Here is a 19928-nt window from a genome sequence, read left to right on the forward strand (position 1 = left end):
GCTTTTCCAATCAGGCCGGGCCGGGGAGGGATTTCCTGCCGGGACGGGGCCAGCCCGAGCGGGACTTTGCCGAGCGCCGTGCTGCCCTGCGAGCCGGGCAGCCGGGACCGCTCCGCTCCGGTCCCGGTCCCGGTCCCGGTCCCGGTCCCGCTCCGCACGGCTCGGCAAGTTGCTCCTCGGCTGGGCTCCGGACTTCTCGGTGTGGCTCGGTCCGGAGCGGCACCGCACGGCTCGGTGCGGTCCGGTCCGCTCTGGCTCGGCTCGGCTCGGCTCGCCCCGGTGCGGCGCGGCTGGGAGTGCCGCCAGGTGAGTGGGGCCACCGGCTGCGGAGCCCGCCCGGCTCGGGCCGCTCGCAGAAGCAGCGGAGCGACTCGTCTCGGTGGGGGCAACAATCCCCCCGAGCCCTCCCCGAAGGAGGGAGCGGCCCGGCCCGGCCCCTGGGGGTCCCGGGGCGGGGGGAGACGGAGACGCCACCGGTGTCCCCGCCGCTGCCCGGGGGAGGGCGCTTCCCCCGCCCGCCCCTTCGGGACCCATCTCGGTCCCTGCTGCTCTTTTGCATCTTTCCCTCTCCACTTACGTAATTGGTTTGGTTTGGGTTTGTTTTTTTTTTTTTCTTTTCTCCCTCCTTTTTCCCGGCGCCGCTGTTGGCTGCGGGAATATTTGGGATACTTTGGTTCTCCAGGTGGATTCCCGGGCTGCAGGCTCAGCTCTGCTCGGGTGGGAGGGATGTTTGCTGTTGCTTTTCCAGCTTTGTGCGTTTCTCGAGTTTTACCTTCGCTGCTGCTGCTCTCTCGGGAGGCTGAAGAGGTGGAGATCGGTATTCGGAGCTCTCGGTACCTCCGAGTTACTCGCTGAGCCTCGTGCGCTCAGAGAGCGGTAGGTAACAGCACGGGCTGTGTTCTGAGCGAGGCCGTGCAGTCTTTTTCGATAAATGAGTAAACAGTCTTCGTGCCCTCGCACTCGCTTTTTGTCAGCGCTTTTGAAGAGCAGCGCAAAGTTGGATACAGTGCACGGAGTTGAATGAAATAGTTTTGAAGACGGTGCAACGTAGGACGTTTCGGGAGGGGATTTGTTTGCGGCAAGAGCTTAGTCCGAGTCAAGTGGCTGAAACTTTGTCGTAACACAGATAAGCTGGTGCGGGTGCCTCAGGACGCGGCGAGGTGATGGCTGACCTCGGCGGGCACTGGCCTCAGTGCCTGGCACCAAGCCCCTGGGCAGCCCCGGTGCCACCAAGCCCCCGGGCAGCCCCAGCACCGGAGGGGCTCAGCTGAATGAACCGTGGGCCCCAGGGGAGCAACGACAGGGAGAGAACCCCCCAGCCTGCTGTGGGAATCTCGGCATCCCGTTGTCCTAGAAGCTAAGCCAGCACCGGAGCATCGCCTCTCCAGCTGCCCTGAATACTGCTGCACCCTGGGGAGGGCTGGAGCACGGGGAGCCCACGGGGTGTCAGTGCTTGTGGGCAGCTGCAGCTTCCAGCTTTACCGTGGGTGGCCTGAGCGACGCTGTAGCATGGGACGCCCCTTCTGTTTTTGCCCCCTGCCCTGAGCAGAACCTCTCTTCCCGCTTTTGCCTTCTCTTTCCTGTGGTTTCCATCCTCAAAACAGTGACCCTGATTGCTCTGAGGAAGCGACATCCACTATTATATAAACGGCTGAGGGCGAGCGCTCTGGGAAGGGAGATGGCACGCCTGAGCCATGGCTAGGGGAACCGGAGGCGGTTCCAATCCAGCCTGAATCGGCACAGGGGGAGTTGTGGGGTGATCTGGCAAGCAACGGCCTTGCAGCTGGCACAGCGTGTGCTCCCTGCCCTCCTGCGCGCACGCTCCTCCCCGGGTGTCGGAGCAGCCTGCCAGATGCGTGACCCTGAACCAGGAGGGATCTTCTCGCCACCCAGTTGGGGCAGCCTGCACGCAGTGGGAGGGTGAACCGCTGGGAGGTGTGAACCGCTGCTGCAGGACCCTGTGCCCCCTCTGGGGTACTCCAGCTGGCCAGGACATGGGCTTGATCCCATTCTCCCGAGTACGGTTGTGCTTCTGAATTACACCCAGCTCCCCGCTTGGGCTAGAGAGAGCTCATGTACTGGTGGTGTCTGGGGTCCTAGGGCACTGAGCTTCACGGGTGATTCGGAGGGTAAGGGTTTACCCCTGCCCGCGAGGGGAAGGGTGCTGGGCAAGCTGACCCACTCCCATGGACTGCAGAGGACTTTGGCTAAACCTTCCCAGCTCCATCCCTCGGGTACTGCCACCAGGAAAGGAGAGGGGGAGATGCTGTGATGCCCCGAGCCCCGTGTGCTGCCTTTAGGGAGGGGATGGGGAAGGAGTTGTGCCCCCATCCCGTTCCTTGACCACCCCCCAACAGCACCCTTGGGAGGTTTCCTCTGCAGGTTCTTCCCTCTCCATTTAACACGAGGACGAGCCAAGTCCCGCTAGTACTAAATATAGTCAAAGTATTCGTTCTTCAGCGCGGATACAAAAGCTGTCGCGACGGAACCGGGAGGTAAATGGCCTTTGAGGGCTGACTCTGCTCTTCCCCTCTGCAGGTCCCGGGCTGCCGTGCCGGGGCTCGGCCGTGCACGGGGGCTCCCCAGCGTGGCTGCAGTGCCGTCGCCAAGAGGAATGCCGAAACGAAGGGGCTAATGAGCACCAGAGAGGGAGTATCTATAACTTCCAGATGGCGATGAGCCCATAATCCCTTTGGGAAGAATTAGGGACTCATCAGCGCAGCAGAGCCTGGCGAAGGGAGCAAAGCATGACACCTCTGGCTCCGGGAGTGCTGTGAGAGGCCGAGGGTATCCCAATGCTGACTGTGCCGGCTGCCCTGCCCCGAGCTGCCTGGCTTTGTCTCGTGGAGCCTTGGTGCTGCCGGGAGCCCGTCCCGGAGCACTGAACTATTTCTTGTTTTAATTGATCGCATGTTCTCCAACCAAGCCCCATCCGGGTCCTGCTCCGCTCAACGCAGAAAGGGACTTCTGCCCTTAACGGAAAGACTTCTTCCTTCTGGTTTTTATGTCCCATAGGATCGTAAAGTATCTTTTTTGCTGGATTTCATCTCCCATCAAAGTGTGTTTTGAGGAATTACGAGCTTATTCCCATGGCTTTATAAACTGCCAGGATCTGAGGGTCTCTGCCTTCCACACCGCCGCCGCTCCCACCTGTCTGCGATGGGGCGAGAGCAGGAGCTGATCCAGGCCGTGAAGAACGGGGACGTACCCGGCGTGCAGAAACTGGTGGCCAAGATCAAGGCGTCCAAGAGCAGTGAGTACCCAGGCGCAGAGCTGTGGACTTTCTCGTCCCAGCCGGGCACAGCCGCCCGTCCTGGATTGCGAGTCCCGGCAGCGGGCTCGGTGCTGTCCAAGCCGGGGTGCGGGTGCTGGCTTTGAACCCCGGTGCACGAGTTACGCCACGGCAGGAGGCGGGAGCGGGAGCGCAGCCCGTGCGGATGAATGAGTGGGCTGTAAGCGATCCTCCCGGCAGGGCTGGGGTTCCCCTCGGGCTTGGGGCCAGGGCCCCTGAAGTGTGGGCCACTGAGCGGGGACGGGCAAAGGGAGACAGCAGCAGCGGGGGGAAGCGAAGCTGCTTTGGGGGGGATGCTGCTACAAAGGGTCTTTAGCGATTGCCGCTCGCTCCCAGCCGTATTTATCTTGTGAAAAATTGTCATCCTAGCCAGTCAACTGGAACCAATCGTCAAGCCTTGAATTTCAGTCTGGTAATGTTTAACCCTTCAGCAGGGCTGTTTTCTTGTACGTGCTCTCAGAAAGGTCAGTGGCAAGCTCAGCTCGGAGCGAATGTTGGGCTCACAGGGATCCCCAAGGGCACCAGTGTCCTGTAGACAACGGATGGAATCTGGAGGAGATGGGGAGGGTGGAAAGGTGGAGGAGCAGATCATGGTCAGTGCCACGGTGCCCTTGTAGAGAGCTGAGCTCCTGGTTGCTTTTTGTGACCTATTGAGAGAAGGAAACTGGGAAAAGTAAATAAAAGGGCTCTCACTGCAGTGTGTGGCTTCGGGAAGGTGTGTGTGGCTTTGGGAAGGTGCACGGCGTCTGCCTGGGCTGCAGGAGCCATGCTGGGCTCGGGGGTGCGGGACCCCCTGCCAGGGCTGCTCATCGTGGGGGGTCTCGTGGGTATGTGTGGGAAAGCTGGAGGGGAAAAAACTGTCCTGGGGAGGGAGAGAGGAAACTTGGGCAGGAGAAGAAGCTTTAAGGCTTCCTAGGAGTGGCTTAGGGCAGAGAGACTGGTACTAAGAAATGTGACTTAGGCTGAGGATTATAAACATGAGAAGGGGATCAACTCCCCTGGGTCAGCTGCTGGAAAGCTTTGCTGGGGCCAAAACTTTGCAAATCCTGACTGCCGGACCTGTAGGAGGACTGGGAACCACCTCCTCCTCAGAACAGGGGGTGCCTGGTCCCCCTCCCTGGGTGAAGGGTCTGGGTGCTATTGCTTCTGCTTGCAGCTCAGGGACTGCGCCTGTACAGGCTCCCTGAGCTGGAACAAGAGAGGTTTGCTTGCACAGGCGGGTTGAAGGACACCCCCAAGGCAATAAATAACGTCAGGACGTGAGTGTCCCGCCAGCTGATGCAGCCCCGTTCCCGCGAGCTGGTGTCCCATGGCCGGGCTGTGTGGGCAGGCTGGGTTGCCCGTGGCTCTCCGCCTCCTGCGCACCCGGAGGGGTGAAGTTATACTTGTTTCCCCCGGTCCCCTCCAGTAACTCTCTCCCAGTTAAACCCTGTCTGTCTTTTCTCTCTGGCATCTTCCCCTCCCTCCAGCCATGGGGCACCCACGTGAATGTGTGTGTTTAACTCCCCCGCTGCAGTGGCGTCAGCAGCTCCCTCTGCTTATTTTAATTTTATCCCTTTATGAGGAGGGTGGGGGTAAAAAGCACAGACCACTGCAGGGCCACCCCTGCAAGCCCTCAGTGGGGCTCCTGTGCTGGACCCGCTGTGGGGGCTCACCTGGTCCCAGGGGCTTATCCCTGGCACAGAGGGCATCGCCGCTCCCTGACTCTTATGGTTCCCTCTCTCTCTTCTTGCCAATGCCATGTGAGCCGAGCGTTTGCCACTCATTAAAGCGCCTTTTCCATATGACAGGCTGAGATGCTGATTTTTTTTTTTTTTTTTTTTTTAAAATCCCTCTAAGAGTCCTTCTGCTGTCTCAGTGGATTGGGAGCTTGGTCGCTGTGATCAGCCCTCTGGGGCTTCCTGTGCCTAAAAAAGTCACTGCACGTAAGCAAAAATCAAGCGCCAGTCCCGGCAGCGGGAACTTCAGGGACACGTTGTTTAATATTCACCGTGCGCAGCTCTCCTCCCTGCGCAAGCACTGCCGTACAAGTGGGTCACAGCACCTATTATTATAAGGCGGTGGGGTGGGCAGGGAGAAAGTTTTGGGGGCAGGAGCGGGAGGGGAAGGGCAGGCGAGGGCAGACGTCCTGCTTGTGGGAAGGGGATGTCAGGATGATGCCGTGGTCACTTTTGCAGCCGGAGAGGGGGGTCTCCCCAGAGAGAGCCAGGCTGCTCCTGCCGAGCCGCCTGCGCTTTGCTGATGTTCCCCGGCGCAGCAATAGAAACGTCCCGCTTTTTAATTTCCTTCTCTCTCTCCCTCTCCCCTCCCCTCTGCGTTGGAGCGCCATAGTTTAATTGAAATTGTTAAACGACCCGTCACAGCTTTGGCCTTTCTCCCCTGCGATCAATCACGTCCCTGGGCTGGCCGCGCTCGCCAACAATGCGCCAGTTGGCCGGGCCGGGGCGGCCGCTGCGGAACCGAGGGGCTGGGGCTCCTGGGGGAGGCGAGGGGCAGAGCTCCCCAGCCGGGGCTCTTGCCCCTGGGAAGGGGTGACAGCTCCTGGAGCCCAAAGGTGCCCTGCGAGGTTTGGGCGTCCCCATCCCTGGACATGCAGGGCTAAGGGGCAGGGGATGGGGGGATGCCCCCACAACGGCCGGGGGCTGGAGGAGCTGTGGAAGCTGACAGGAGCTGGACTCAACTGTTTGCCTTCCTTGAGGGAGCGGTGAAGGTTTTTGTTTAAACGGGCGCAAAGTGCAAAGAAAGGGCGGCAGCTGAGCAAACTGGCGTTAAACTCTCAAGGACGGGGAGCGAAACCCTGCCGGGGTTCAGCCGCTGCCTCGAGGGGCTCTGGCCGGCTTTGGCCAGCCACTTGCCCCATTTCACCCGTGACTTACCCCATTTCACCAGCTATGCTGGGGCTTTCCAGACCTTGGCTATATCAAGGACAGAGGTGGGCGCCTGGGACTTGGCTGTGTCTGGGCTGTGACCTATGAAGCTGTTAAACGCTAGCGAAGCTTGCAGGGGGTCTTGGCTTTATCCCCACGCCTGGGTTGGTGCCCTTCATTGCTGTGTCCCAGCAGCACAAAGCACAACAAGGTTGTCCCAGGAGCGGTGCCGGCCCTCGGATGCTGCTGTCACCCATCCGGCTGGGCAGGAGAGGGACAATGCTGTTCTCTGTGTTACAAGACTGCAGCAGGCAGATGCAGGATAACTCCCTCCCTCCCCCTTAAATTTCCTCTTAATCCCTAGTAGCTATATCAGCTTAAGCCCCAAAGCATGAGGTTTAATATCTCTCCTGTGATTTTTTTAACCTTTGCCACTGGCAATCTGTGTCCCCATCCTCTGCAGAAACACCCGCTCTCCCTTCGTGTCCTGCCAGGCTTTTTCCTTCTCTCAGCGCCAGTGGGTCTATAGTTGTTTGGGGAAGAAGTTGCTCCTTTTTGTAGTTTGGGGGTTATTTTGTGATGATGTTGGATGTGCCTTTGTGTTGGCTGGCAAGCTCAGCGCACCATCCCTGCTCACCAAGGAGGACCATCTTCCTCTTCGCTGCTGCTCCCAAGGGAGGTTTGTCCCAAGCCCTGGATGCTCCCGGCCACTCTCCATGGACTGGCTGTGGGGAAAAGCCAGGACCTGAAGCCTCTGGCAATATCCTTATCGTTTCAGGCTCTGTTACACCCGATGGTTTTCCCTGCTGGCAGTGGCACAGGGATGTCTGGGCACCCTGCCCGCTCCAGTCTTGCCCCAGGCATTGCAGGCTGCTGGACCTGGCTCTGCCACCGAGCCCAAGTGTGGCCCTGGCCACGTCCCTTGAAGCCTGAGTTTCGAGGATGAGTTCCCAAGCGTCCTTGGCCATGTCCTCCCCTCCACTCCCCGCGTGCTGTAGGTCTGACGGGCTGGACCGGCTCCACAGCTGCACGCCGCCTTGGAAAGGCCATGGGCACGCCTGCGGAGAGACGCCGAGAAACTCTGCCGGAACGGGCAAAACTCCCTCTTCCACCGACACTGAGCCAGGAGCGGGGCAAGGCGCTGTGCCCAGGGGAGCCCAGCTGGCGGCTGCCCCACGCCGGGGACCCCACCGCCCCGCAGCCTGCCGAAACCTGCTTTTGAACGAGCCCGCGGTGGGTGGGTGGGGGAGAAAAGAGGCTTCAAAGGCTCCTGCGAGCGCGGCAGCGCGGGGATGGATGGTGGCGGGGCTGCAGCTATGCAGCACAGGGGGGGTCCATCCTTCTCTCCTCCTTCCACAGCTCCCAGTCTCCCTGGGATGGGAGTCTCCTACAGGAGCCTGGTGTTTGCTTGGTGGATTTTGCCACCCATATCCCTGCTGTCCCCGATCATGATGGGGTTTAGTCCCTTTACTTCCACCTCCCTCCCCGGGAAGGAAGAGCCCCATGCAGCAGTGGCGGTGGAAGGAGTGAGCAGGTGGTTGCTTTTCAAAGCCAGCCTCTAAGGGGTGTTGTGTTTGGAAAGGGGCCCGGCTGCCACCGGTGCGCCCGGAGCTGGGGAAAGCGTCACCGTGCCGAGCGCGGGAGATAAGGCACGAGCAAACAGCATTGCGCAGGGAGATGGAGGAGGCTGTGCTGGGCATTGCCTGGCCCAGCGGGCACAGCCTCCTCGGCATGCCCAGCCCCGTGCTCCTCTGCACCCTATCTTCCTGTGTTCACGGGTCCACATCTCCCCCTGTCCCGGGTCTGTATTTCTGTCCCAAGCCTTTGAAAACCCATCGGCAGGACAGCCTGTGGCTCCTTGCAGTCAGTCTGGGCTACCTGCAGCTGCCTTTTCCCTGCCTGGGTAAAAGAGTCAGGGGGAAAAGGGGCTCATTCTGGGGAAGGGGACGAGCGTGGAGTCTGTCAGGGCTGCTTCAGGCCATGCTGCCTTCCCTTCGGGATGGCCAGGCAGCACCGGGGTATCTCAGTGACTTGCCGGTCTCTCGGGGCTGTGGACAGAGCTGGGCTGGCAGCCATCCCTGGTGTCGCAGGCGGGAGGCTGAGGTTTGGGGCAGGAGGGTGATTTCCATTCTTCAGGCACTTCCCAGTGACTCAGCCCAGACCAGGGGGGCTCAGCTCCCGTTTCCCGAGGGCTGCAGAGGCCATTTTGGCTGTCTGACCCAGAAACACAGGCTGATTCGGATGACGCCAGCTCGAAAGCAGACAGGGAGGGCAGCCCCAAACCACGGGACGACGTGTGCCTGGCTGCTGGCGGCACGCGGGTGCCGTAACGGGGACGGTGCTCCCCAGGGCTGCGCCCAGGTAGGGGAGGAGGGGACGCGGCAAGGACGTCGCCAGCGCGGGCGTCCCGTCCTCTGGCTGGGGCTGGGATGTGCTGGGGGCACGGGGCTCGTTGCAGGCAGGAGGGAGCTAGTGGATATAGACTTCCCGTGTGGCAGCGATCCATGCAAAACGGCAGTCGGCCCCATGGGCTTGGGGGGTGCTGTGTGTGTGCCGCCGGTGCTCCCGGCTTTCTACCATGCGGGAGAGGAGCTGCTTTTAGGTGAAAGCACCATCTTGCTCTTCCTCCTCCTCGTTCCCCCGCAGGGCTGCTGGTTCTGAAGATCTTGGCTGCAACCTAGAAAGGGGTTTGTAGCATCGTCCCTGTTTAGGACAAGCGGGTCCCTGTGGACCACAACAGCATCACCAGTGTCACTCCTGCCACCTCTCCATCAGGATCCTGGTGCCACAAGAAGGTTTCCTTGGGAAGGGGGGAGTCAACTATCAGATTCCAGCAGTGATCAACAGCATCCCGCGTGGAAGATGGTTTCCAGCCGGTCGGGAGCGCGCAGTAGCGCGCTCCCGACCGGCTGGAAACCATCTTCCACGCGGCATCGCCCCGGCAAGAGTTAAAAGAGGGGCTGGATGCCGTGTGTGTGTGTGTGTGTGTGCATGCACGCGCCCTGCTTTGTTTTTAAAAGCGCCTCGGCTGGCCTGGCCCCCCGCCAGACCCGGGGCCCGCCGCTGGCAAAAACTCCGGCAAAGGAGTATGAAAGGGGCAGAAACTAAATAACAATAAACCACCTTTTTCTGGCTGCTCTAGCAAGCAAGGGGGTGGGAAGGAGCTGCAAGCACTCCAGCTCCCCCAAATCCCGTCCAGGCTTCCCCAAAAAATCGTGCTTGGGATGGAGAGGGAGGGACCTGCTTGAACCTTGGGGCTGCAACAGCGCCTGGGCCTTGCTGAGGTGTCCTGGTGAGTCACAGACCTGTCTGGAGATGCCCAAACTGCTTAGAAATGGCTCTGCTGGGATGATCTTTACCCTCCCGGGGAAGGGCTGGACACCCTCACCCATCCCTCGCTCCTGCGGGATGCCCGGGGCCATGGCAGCCCGTGCTTGGGGTAGGCGCGCAGGCACCCCAAGCCGTTTGCAACCCCGGCGAGAAAGGCCGGAGCTGCAACCGAACACGGCTCCGATGGCGAGATAAGGGAGCAGGGAAAACCTGCGCGCGCGGCAGGTATGCGGCTCCCGCAGCATCCCAGGCCTGGTGCAACATGTCCGGCTGCGCTTCCGCCAAACCCTGCCAACGCCGGCGCCGCTCCCCTGCCAGGTCCCAGCCAAGGCTGCGCAGACAGCGCGCAGCCCCCGGTGCTGCCGCCGTGCCTGAACCCCCGCCTGGTCTCCCCTGGGTGCCCTCCCGGGAGCTGGAGCCTGAATCAGCCGAACCCAGTGGGCAGCTGTGCCATGAGGGGTGAAAACTCCCGGGGTTTTGTAACGCTGCCCTCGGCCGCAGGCACGGCCGGTTGTGTAAGGTGCGTTGTCTGCTTGCGCAGGGAGCCGGTGAGCACAGCGCAGGCGTCGGGTGCCCGACACGGAGGTGTTCCCGGCGGCAGGGGTGGCTCAGGCTCTCCCACCCACTTTGCAGGTGCCTCTTGCCCCCTTGGAGCGTCGGTCCCAGAGTCTGGCTGGCTCTCGGCCCTCACTCCCTGCCTCGAGCACCCCATCGTGGGGCGACGTCTCGTTTCTTTGCCAGGACGGGCATGGATAAGCCTGAAGGGGGTTTTCCAGCTGGAGCCAAGTTGGGTGCAAACAGCAATAGGGAGACCGTGGATTGGGAGCCTCGTGGGTGAGGTGTCCTCTCTCCCTGGACACCCAGCTCACAGCCTGCGTGGCCCCTTGGGGACCTCCTCAGATGCATCCCTGCCACGGCGAGGCCACGTGAGCACCACTTGCCTCTGCAGCCTCCGAAAGGGGCCAGAGTCCTCCCCGGCGGGCTAATCATTGCCCATGCAGGGGACGCGGGTGCATGGTGAGCCCAGCTGGCAGCGTGGGGGCCGGCACACCCACGGCAGTGGGGATTGCTCTGGACTGCAGCCCGGGCTGCTCTGGTCAGTCTGAAGCACCTTGAGTTTGGTTTTTTTGGGCTGACGTGGGTGGGAAGGGCTGTATGAGCCCTCCTGGCTTCCCTGAATGAGCACTCGCTAATCCTGCTGGGTTAAAAAGAAGGGAAATGCTCCTCCTTGTATGGGAAGAGGTTCCTGCACAGACAGAGGAGCTGCCTCTGACCCTGCTCTGTGTCTCCAAACCCTGAGGGCTGCTCAAGGCTTGGGGGAGCCCTCAGCTTCCTCCTCAGCGGTGCTGGGGCACAGGCAGCTCCCTGTCTTGGAGCATCTGTCCCACTGGTTATATTTAGCAGCACGTGGATGTCCTGGAGCTGCCTCTCCGTTCCCTCCACCCCAAACCTGGTGTGGACATGGCAGGGCTCCAGATCTGAGCCCCCAAAGTCATGACTCTGCTCCGTCCCACTGCAGCCTGCTCTGAACGCCTGTGGCTTTGCAGGGATGAATTTACCCGACGTGTCAGTGTTGCCCATGAGTATTGTCCCGGATAAACATCTCCTTCCAGGAGCAGTGCAGGTGGGTGCCTCTGCTCACCCAGAGACAACCAGGGCACTGGGATGGGGACTGGCATGTGGCCATCAGCCCCCTGAGCCTCCGCGCGTGCCGGCCATGTGCTTGCAAAGCCAGGAAGGGACATGCAGCTTCCAGGGCTGGTTCGCTCTCCCAGCGGGGTTGGCGTGGCTCGGAAAGCCGTTTGCTGGCAGGGCCTAGGGTTGAGGCAGCCCACTGTGATTCCCTGGTTGGGGTGGGGTGCTGCAGGAGGGGTGGCACAGTGCAAGAAGGGGGGTACCTTTTCCTACAAAAAGGAGCCGAGGGAGGTGGGGCGACCTTTTTTCCCCCTGTGCACCCCCCTCTTTCTCCTCGCCACCCCCCTGGGATGCTGTGAGGCGGCAGGCGGGGGTTTCTGTGATCGGCTCCCACGTCCTGTTTCTGCCGCCAACTCGGGCTTGCCGGGGCCATTCCCGACACGCACCCGCCGCGCTGGGAAGGCGTAAACAGATCAGGTTGCCGGCAGGGGTCCAGGGAGCGGGCAGGCCTTGGCTTGTGTCCCACCACTGCTTGGTCGGGCCGGGGTGTGGGGAGTGCTGAGGCAGGGGGACGGGATGGAGGGGGCTGACCTGGCAGCGGGGTCCCCGCAGGCAGCAGGGTCCCTGCGGGAAGCTGGGCACAACCTAGGTTTGATGAGTGGTGGGGGATGCTGCTTCTGCCTCAGTTTACCTCTGGTGCTAAGACAGGCCTGCTCTTTAGGGGTTCAGAGGTGTTGATGTGCTGCCCCCCAACCCCCTTTCCCGTCCCCGCGTGGGAAGCTGCCGACCGGAGCTCAGCCTGTGGACTGGGGGTCCTCAGATCCAACCTCCCCTTATCCATTGCAGTTGTATTCTGATGCCTTTGACCTTGCTGTAAATCAGCCCTTCTCCCCCCCTGCAGTACGTGGGGGGACGGGGCTGCTCCATGTCGTCCTTGTCCCCAGCTGGTCCCCGAGCAGCTGCTGGCTGGCTCCGGTGCCTGGGCTGGGCGATGGGAGGAACCTGCTGCCCTCCCTGCCGGCCCTGGAGCAGCTGGGATGAGGGGAAGGGGACAGGAATGCGGCGCCCGGAATAACTCGTCAGTCGCCAAGGCCCCCATGGGGACAGCGAGACGGACACGGGGTCCTGGTGTGGGTTCCTGCTTCCACCGTGGGGACAGGGAGATGCCTCTCCCAGGACATACATCACCGGCTGCTAAATGCATTTATTGGTGATTGCTGTTTCCACCTGGGGACACACAGGGTGGTGCAGGGCACTGCAGTGATACGGGTGTCGCACCCCTCTCCTGTCCCCTGCAGACGGGATCCTGCTGCAGACCAGGGTCCCGAGGGAATCCTTCGCTGCCGCAGCTGGGTGAAAACATCCCACTCCAGCCAAGGCACGAGAAAAGTGCCACCAGCCAGATGCTCAGCAGGATTTTGGCGACGGCTCCTCCTGCTTTGTGGCATTCCCCGGCCCGCCGGAAACCCGGGCGGGCAGCTGGCGGGTCTGACCCGGCTGGCAAAGAGCCCTCGCACCGCGCACAGGCGAAGTGTCCTCCCCGGCCTTGGCAGGGAAAGGAGAGAGCGGTGGTGAGTTCATCTCTCTGGGGCTGCTTGGCCTGTGCCCGGTGGGAATGGACCGGTCCTTCTCCCCTTCCCGCTGGCAGCAGCATGGAGCTGCCAGGCAGGTCCCACTTGCTTTGGTAGGTGACCTTACGCAGGAATGGGAGCAGCAAGGAGAGATGAGTGCCCTCTGTGCCCTTGCCATCACCGGAGAGGGGATTTGGAGAGGCATCTGTCCCATCCCTCATGGCTTGGGAGCACCGAGCAGCCGTTGCTGGGTGAGATCCTCTTGCTCTTTCCCGATGCAGACGCCACGAATGGCTGCAGTGCCACGGCATCTGCGGGAGCCGGCTCCGCACATCACCTGTCCAGCATTCCTTGGGACCAGCGGGAGCTGGAGGTCGTGTTTCGGCTCTGTCCAAGGGGGAAGGAAACGGTTCGCTCAAGCTGCTCGGATCTGGGCTGTGATTTGGATGGACCTGGATAGTCCGTGCATCATTTGCTGGAAGGCGGCTGTAGGAAGCAAAGAGCCTCTAGTTTGTGTTTGGCAATAGAGGGTGGAGGCAGCAGTCCCCCCAGGAGTGGGAATCCTTGGTTCACAGGGAGGAAAACCCAGTCCCCAGGCAGCGTCTGCCCCTGTCCCTGCACAGATCGGGCTGTGTGGGTCCCAGGGGACCCTGCCAGCACGTCCCTGAGCGGGGCTGGCGGCAGCCCTGGCTCATGGGGTCAGAGTTGAGGAAAGGCATCCGCAAGGTATTTTTAACCGTGTGTGACTCCAGTCCCCAGCTGCGCAGCCGCCAGCAGCAGTCTGAGGTTAGTTCTCGGCTGCCGACGGTTGATTACCCACAGACTGGTGGCAGGGAGGGCACTTTCGGGATAATTCAGTTCCCGGCTGCTGGGGCCTCGGGAAGGAGTGACGGCACTTGAACCATCGACCTTCTGGGTGACCTCGAGTGAACAACTTCACCTCCCGGTGCCTCCCCTCCCATCCTGTGTGTGCCTTGCCTAGATTAGAGCATCCAGGGTGGGAACAGCCGCTCTGTCTGCCCCGGCAGCGCCTGCTCCGGGCACACGACAGCTTCCCCGGGGCCAAAGGGGGAGGATGTCACAGGATTTCCAGCCGTCGCATCATTGTGTGCTTTAAGTACCGGTTCCACTGGCCGGAGTGGCTCCCAGATGCTGGCTGCCACGTGCGGGTACCAGACTGGTGGTGATGGGGACAGAGTGCTGTAGGGCCATGGCAGCCGCATACCCCAGCCTCAGCCTTGCTGCTCTGCCCCCGGGAGCTGCATGATTTGCTGCAGCCATCCAAGCTACAGCGGAGGGCTGGATCCTTGTTTCAGTTCCTTGAGCTCACAGGGTTTTGCTGGCCGCTCTTGGCTGCTGTAATTTTTATCTGGGGCTCATTGTTAGAACCATAAAATAAATAGCTACGTGCTCCTCTTGAGCGTCAAAACCCTCCAGGTGTAGGTGGGTTGCTGCGTCCCTGCCCGCCCTCCCTAATTAACTGTTGCTCAGCAAATCCAGATTTACTGACCTGCCCTAATCTTCCCGTGCAAGGCAAGCCCTTCGGCTGCCAGCTCCTGCCGCTCGCCTCTCGTGTCCCCCCAAGCCTCTCATGACCCCCGTGAGCCCATATCACATTCACAGCCCTGGGCACGCAATGGAAGATGGTACCCCGGGAAGCGGCATTCCCCTGCGGAGGGCTGCCACGGTTGTTTTCCTCACCAGTGGCTCCCTCTGTGCCCGCGCTCACACTGCTCTCACCGTCCCCCCGCATCCTGCTTCCCCTCTTTCTTCCTCCCATTGACCGTCTGCCGGTTGGATTATTTTTCCCCAGATGCTGCAGTCTGCAATTTTCCCAGCTTGAATCTGCCTGGGTTTGTTCTCCTAATCTCTCTAAGTCCCTTTCGTGTTATTTCTGCCCTCGTTGATCTGCTGAGCATCCTCCACAGATTATATTACAGTGCCGTTTGCTTGGCATCATGTTAATGAGAACGCTGAGGGTGTCTGTGGGTGCAGCCCCTTTACCTGGGTACCCCGGGGGCACTGGAGCCCCACGGCCCCTTCCCCGGCTCCCAGGGGAACCAGTTGGAACCAGTATGGAACCAGTTGAACGGGAGCCAAGGCACGCTGTTAATGCTGGACCAGAAGCTCTGCTGGTCCCCATGTCCTGCAGCCCATGGGTGGCTCTTGGCCCCGCGGCGTGCCTGGCGATGCACCGTAGGCGCAGGCAGAGCTTGCGCTTGGCCGCTGGCCCCCGCCGCTATCGCCCCATCTCTTCCCACTCCGGAGGCGTCCTGTCCTTTCGGAAGGATGGGGGAAATGGAAAAGGCTCCACCTCTTCCCTGGGCAAATACAGTTCCTCTGAGTTCATATCCTGGAGAGCGGAATAGCCAGGTCCCAGCAGGGACGGTGACTTCACCTCCCGGTAACGCGTTTCCCCGGCCAGCTGGGAAAGGAGCCCTTGTATCTCTGAAGGAGCCACCCGGCTTCCCCCACCTGAAGCCTTTCCCAGCTGTTTCCATCCTGGCTGGGGCTGGGGGATGCAATTTTGGCTCTCTGAGGAAGGGGAGTTACTGCTCCCCCTTGCCGGGGGAGCCGGGTTGGGGTGCATCGCTTTGGAGGAGGCAGCTGATGGAACCCCCAAACTATTGCGGGGAAGGGGAGTGAGTGCCGTTCATCCCACCACACAGCTGAGATTCTTCTAGGGGCCTGAAACTCAAAGCAGGAGCACGTGTTTGGCTTTTGCAAGGGGTGAATCCAGCCCCAAAGGATTCCTGTGATGCTGTTTCCCCCCTTGGTGTTTGCCCCTCCATCCCTGCTGCGGCTGTCAAACATCGGGGGCAAGAGGCGAGAGCTGCACCTTCTTCCCAGCTGCGCGGATGGGGACGGGGTTTCCGACTCTGCTTTTCCTTTCATTGTTCTGAGAGCCTTCACTTTGAACAAGCTGCCTGTTTTTTCCTGCTTTACTTGGGGGGGGAAGCAGCAGGGGGAAATTGGGGGTCTGGCCGGGGGTCCCAGGGCGGCTGAGCTGGAGGTGAGCGATCAATGTCTGTGCTGGGTGGGGATGCTGCCTCTGCTCCCTCCTGCTGCCGACCTCTTTAAAAAAACTTAATTGTTCAATTTTCCCTGGGAAAAAGACTCCCAGCCTTTCCCAAAGAAGGAAAAGGCTCCCAGTTGAATCCATGGTCCTGCTGCCGTGTCCCCAAACCCTCCCCTTCGTCTGCCGTGGGTCCCCAGCCCAGGGAGGAAGGCAGACGCCTTGGACCTCTGAAATTCCTCTGCCATTGCCTGCCTTCGCCATCATCCACTCCACCATCATATCTGAACACGTTGCAGGACGGGAGAACTTAGAGAAGGAGAAAGCACAGATGAGGAGGGAGGCAGAGCTGCCAGAGGAGACTCAGACATGCCGTCAGCAAAGACAACGTAGTGGCAGGGACAACTTGGGCTCTGCGTGGCTGTAAGCCCTGAGATTTGGGGCTCAAGCCAGGGGTAAATGGTGGAGACCGTTGAGGTTAGAGACAAGCAGTTTGTGTTTTGCCATGGGGATGCTCACAGCGCAGGGATGCTGCATCCAGCCCTCGGGATGCTGTGAGGAGCTGCTGGGAGTTCAGCTCCCGGCAGGTTGCTGCATCTGCTGGGGTCATTCCAGCTGGGCCCGGACTGCCGACACCAGGAGCGGGGCTTGGGTGCGACAGCCGTCGCACAGCCTGTGCAGCGTCAAAGCAGGCAGGGCCCTGGCCAGGTCCGGTGTGTCTCGCGCCTGGGTTTGGTAGGTTTCTCAAGGGATGAAGATACCAATTATTCTCAAGGAGTTGCCAGATGCTGGTTTAGGGAAAGATAAGGGGCTCCCTGATGTGTCGCGCTCTCCCGTCGCTGCCGTTTGCCCTGTGTTGATGGGAATCTGCCTCCCTGATTGCAGCCTCCCTGTCCCTGCCAGTTAACCCAGTGGCTTTGCCCCAGTCAGACCCACCCCGCAGTGCCTGGCTTGGCGGAGGACCTGTTTGTCGGCGTTGGTGGGGAGCCCGTTCGCAGGGATGCTGCAAAGCCTCAAACCCCGGCATGGGCCATTTGCAGGCAGGAAAGCACCCGTGGCATTTGGACACCCGTGGCATTTGGATGCAGGGACGGGTCCTTGGCCGGGTATCCCAGGCGGCAGCACCTTGGCAGCCAAATTCACCCACCGTAACCACAGAGGTAATAGGGGGGTCCCTGCCTGCCCCAGGAGCTGGGCACAGCACTGGGCTCGGCGTTTGGGGTGCGGGCTGGTGGCTACAGCAGGCAGCCGGGGTCGGGAGCCCTTGGCTCTCACCCAACCTCCGTCCCAAGCTTGCTGGGCAACTTTGGTTGAGTTTCTTAATGTCTCTGTGGCCGAGCTCTCTCCCTATCGAAGCGGGCAAATCTCTTCTGAACCTATTGGGAAACTGCACCTGAAGCAGCCGGTTTGCCGGGAGGCTGCACCGGGAGGAGCCGGGTGTGGGTGGCCACAGCGGATGTGCCTGTGGACAGAAGGGCAACAGGGAAGGGTGATTCCTGCAGAAGAGGGATGGACGTCACCTCTTCGGGTCTTGATTTTGGGCGAGACATCGAGTCTCTCCGGAGCCTTGGCACGAACCCACCGTATGCCGAGGCAGGGCCACCCCAGGCCGTTGGCGCAGGTCGAGGCTGGGCAGGGCAGTTGGGGTGAAGCTGACACCTCCTGCCACCTCCGCCTCCAGCCCCAGGAGGCTGCCACCGCCATCGGAGATGGCTGGTGCTCTGCAGGATTGCAGCTGATTAGCTCCTCCAGCTGGTTTATTGGCTTAGTGGTAACAGTCTCCGTGTGGATTTTATTTTCCCAAGCGAGTATGTGCATGTATTTGGTGTGTCCAGAGCACACGGTCCTTCTCCCACCGCCCGGGGCAGCAGGATGGTGTTCCTGCAGTGCCCAGACAGAGCATCCCTGCATGCAGGGTACTCGTGGCCAGCACTGCAGGGATGCTCGTGGCTGGATGTTCAGGGATGCTTGTGGCTGGCAGTACAGGGACGCTCATGTCACAGGGATGCTCAGACGTGCCGTGCGGGGAGGTTCATGGCACAGGGATACTTGCAGCCAGTCGCATGGGGATGCGATTTCCCAGGGCAAGGAGAAAGGAGGAGGATCTGTGACACAAGACCAGCAGAAAGGTATATTTTTTCAAGGCGTCTCTGGCAAGGAGGTGGGTCTGCAGTTATAGATTTGTCTGTCCCGCACAGAGACAAAGGCTTGCAGTGGAGGAGCTCTGCTGTGGCTGCTCTGGGTGAACAAAACTGGGGGGGTCACAGCAAAAGCACTGCTCTCTGGAGCCTGACTCTCTGTGTGAGAGCCAGGACAGGAGTCTCTAAGGGGCACTTTGGGGGGGACACGGGGTATTTGGGCATTTCCTTCACCAGCCAAACTCAGGCGAGTGTGCACCGCTCCTTCCCAGTGAGCGGTGAGTGGTTCTGTGCTTCGGAGGGATCGTGTCCGTCCCTAAGACCTCGGGGCGAAGCCCAAGGGTGTCCCCGGGGGGACGAGGTCTCTGGTGAAGGGCATGGGGTGACGCAGGGTGCCCGGTGTGCTGGCACAGGGGGTGCCGGCCAGGCCAGGCGAGGGCACGCCTGGCTCCACGTAGCCGGCACAGCCGGCGCCAGGCGAGCACCCCGGGGGGGTAAATATGGGTTTGTGCCGGGCCGGCTGCCAGCGGTGCGGGTGAGGCGCCCGCCCTGGCCGGCTGCTCCCCGGGTGCTCCCTGCACCTCACGGGGAGCTCAGCCCGGCCTGGCATCCCGGCCATGGGGGTGCAGCCCAGCCCCACGGGGAAACTGAGGCACGGGGCGCAGCACGACAGAGAGGGCTGCTTGGTCGGGGGAGCTGATTGAAAACGTGCCATGTGGGGCTGCGCCATCCTGGCTCCCCCCCATCAGCAAGGATCCGAAAGGCCAAGGGCCGGCACTTTCCCCCCAGCCGGGGCCGGAGCCAGAGCATGCTGCAGAGAAGGGTCTTGGCCCCGTCTGGAGAGCAGGCGGCCGCGCTGCCTTTGCCACGGCCGGCATCCGGCGGAGCACGCAGGCCCTACATTTGTAAGCAATTTGCCGGAGCGCTCCGGAGGTGCTTCCCGCCTGCCGCTTGGCAGCCAGACACCGCACAGAAGCTCACTGGCTCCCTCGAGGCCTCGCTCAGCCCCGGCCCTGTGCTGCCGAGCCTCGTCCTGCCCGGGCAGGCGCCGGCAAACACGCCGGAGCGTGGGGCAGAGTGGGGTGGGGGCCTGGCAGGACCCTTTGGAGGGGTCCTGTTGGGGAGCAGGGCTGAGCAGCGGGAACCCACAGCCGGAGTTAACCCTTGGGGTGCACCAAGCTGGGTTTTCCCCTGGAAATATCCCCTTCAGGGCTTTTTGCATTTCGGTGCTGTGTCCGTGTTTGTCTGGGTTCACCTTCCCGGGATGCGAGTGTGCTCCCGGCGGGGAGCAGGGGGTGTGGATCAGGCCTGCGGGACCTCCCGTCCCAGTGCGAACCCAAAGGAGGTGACAGTGTGGCCGGGAAGGTTCCGGCCACCCCATCCCAGTGCCGTGGCTGGATCAGCCCTGACCCCGCAGCCCGTTCCCAGCCCAGCTCTGTTGTCTCCCGGCCAGAGCTGTGCCTCTGAACCAGCCACTCTGGGAGGGCTGTGGGGTTGGGAACAGCTTGGCCCAGCCTCTGCGGAGCCCCGAAATGTCTGGGGGGGAAAGGCCAGGGAGCCTGGAGCTGCCAGGGCACCGACAGGGAGAGAAGGGCTGAAGAAACAGAGAGAAAAACAGGGTAATTGGTCCAAAGGATGGACATGGAAGGAACGCACATGGATGGAATGAGGAAAAGGGATGCAGGGAAGCATCCCATCACCTGCCTTCCTGTCACCACATCCCCAGGAGCATGACGGGGGCTGGTGGCACCCCCTTGGCAGCCCTCGTGCTGCCCCACTGCTTCACCCCGTCCCGGCGCTGGCTCCTCGCCGAGGCAGGGCTGCCTGTGGGGTTGCTTTGCCGGCCCCGCGTGCTGTACGGTGCAGAGGTGTGCAGCGGGATGGCGCTGGTGAAGGGGTCCTGGCTGCTTGGCTCTGCTCTGTTTTCCTCTCCATCCCTCCGCTCCTCTTCTCTTTGCTGGTGCCTTTGTGCCCACAGTGCCAGGGTCCCCGGCCCCTTTCCTACTCATGCTTTACCTTCCAGCCTGGCTGCAAACCCTCCAGCTCTCCGAGCAGCAATTTACCCAGCTCCAAACCGGG

At 61.5% G+C, this 19928-nt stretch overlaps 1 protein-coding gene across 1 annotated transcript in view; it reads left to right on the forward strand.

Annotated features, from left to right (window-relative positions):
- The first annotated feature begins 2649 nt into the window (after positions 1-2649).
- Positions 2650-19928, forward strand: part of CASKIN2 (CASK interacting protein 2) — a 33782-nt gene continuing 16503 nt past the window's right edge. The window contains 1 exon segment of the mRNA XM_059828326.1: positions 2650-3253. Within this exon segment, the coding sequence (XP_059684309.1) occupies positions 3160-3253 (94 nt within the window). The 5' untranslated portion in view covers positions 2650-3159.

This window comes from Gavia stellata, chromosome 22 (genome assembly GCF_030936135.1).
Source record: "Gavia stellata isolate bGavSte3 chromosome 22, bGavSte3.hap2, whole genome shotgun sequence".
Classification (NCBI taxonomy): Eukaryota; Metazoa; Chordata; class Aves; order Gaviiformes; family Gaviidae; genus Gavia; species Gavia stellata.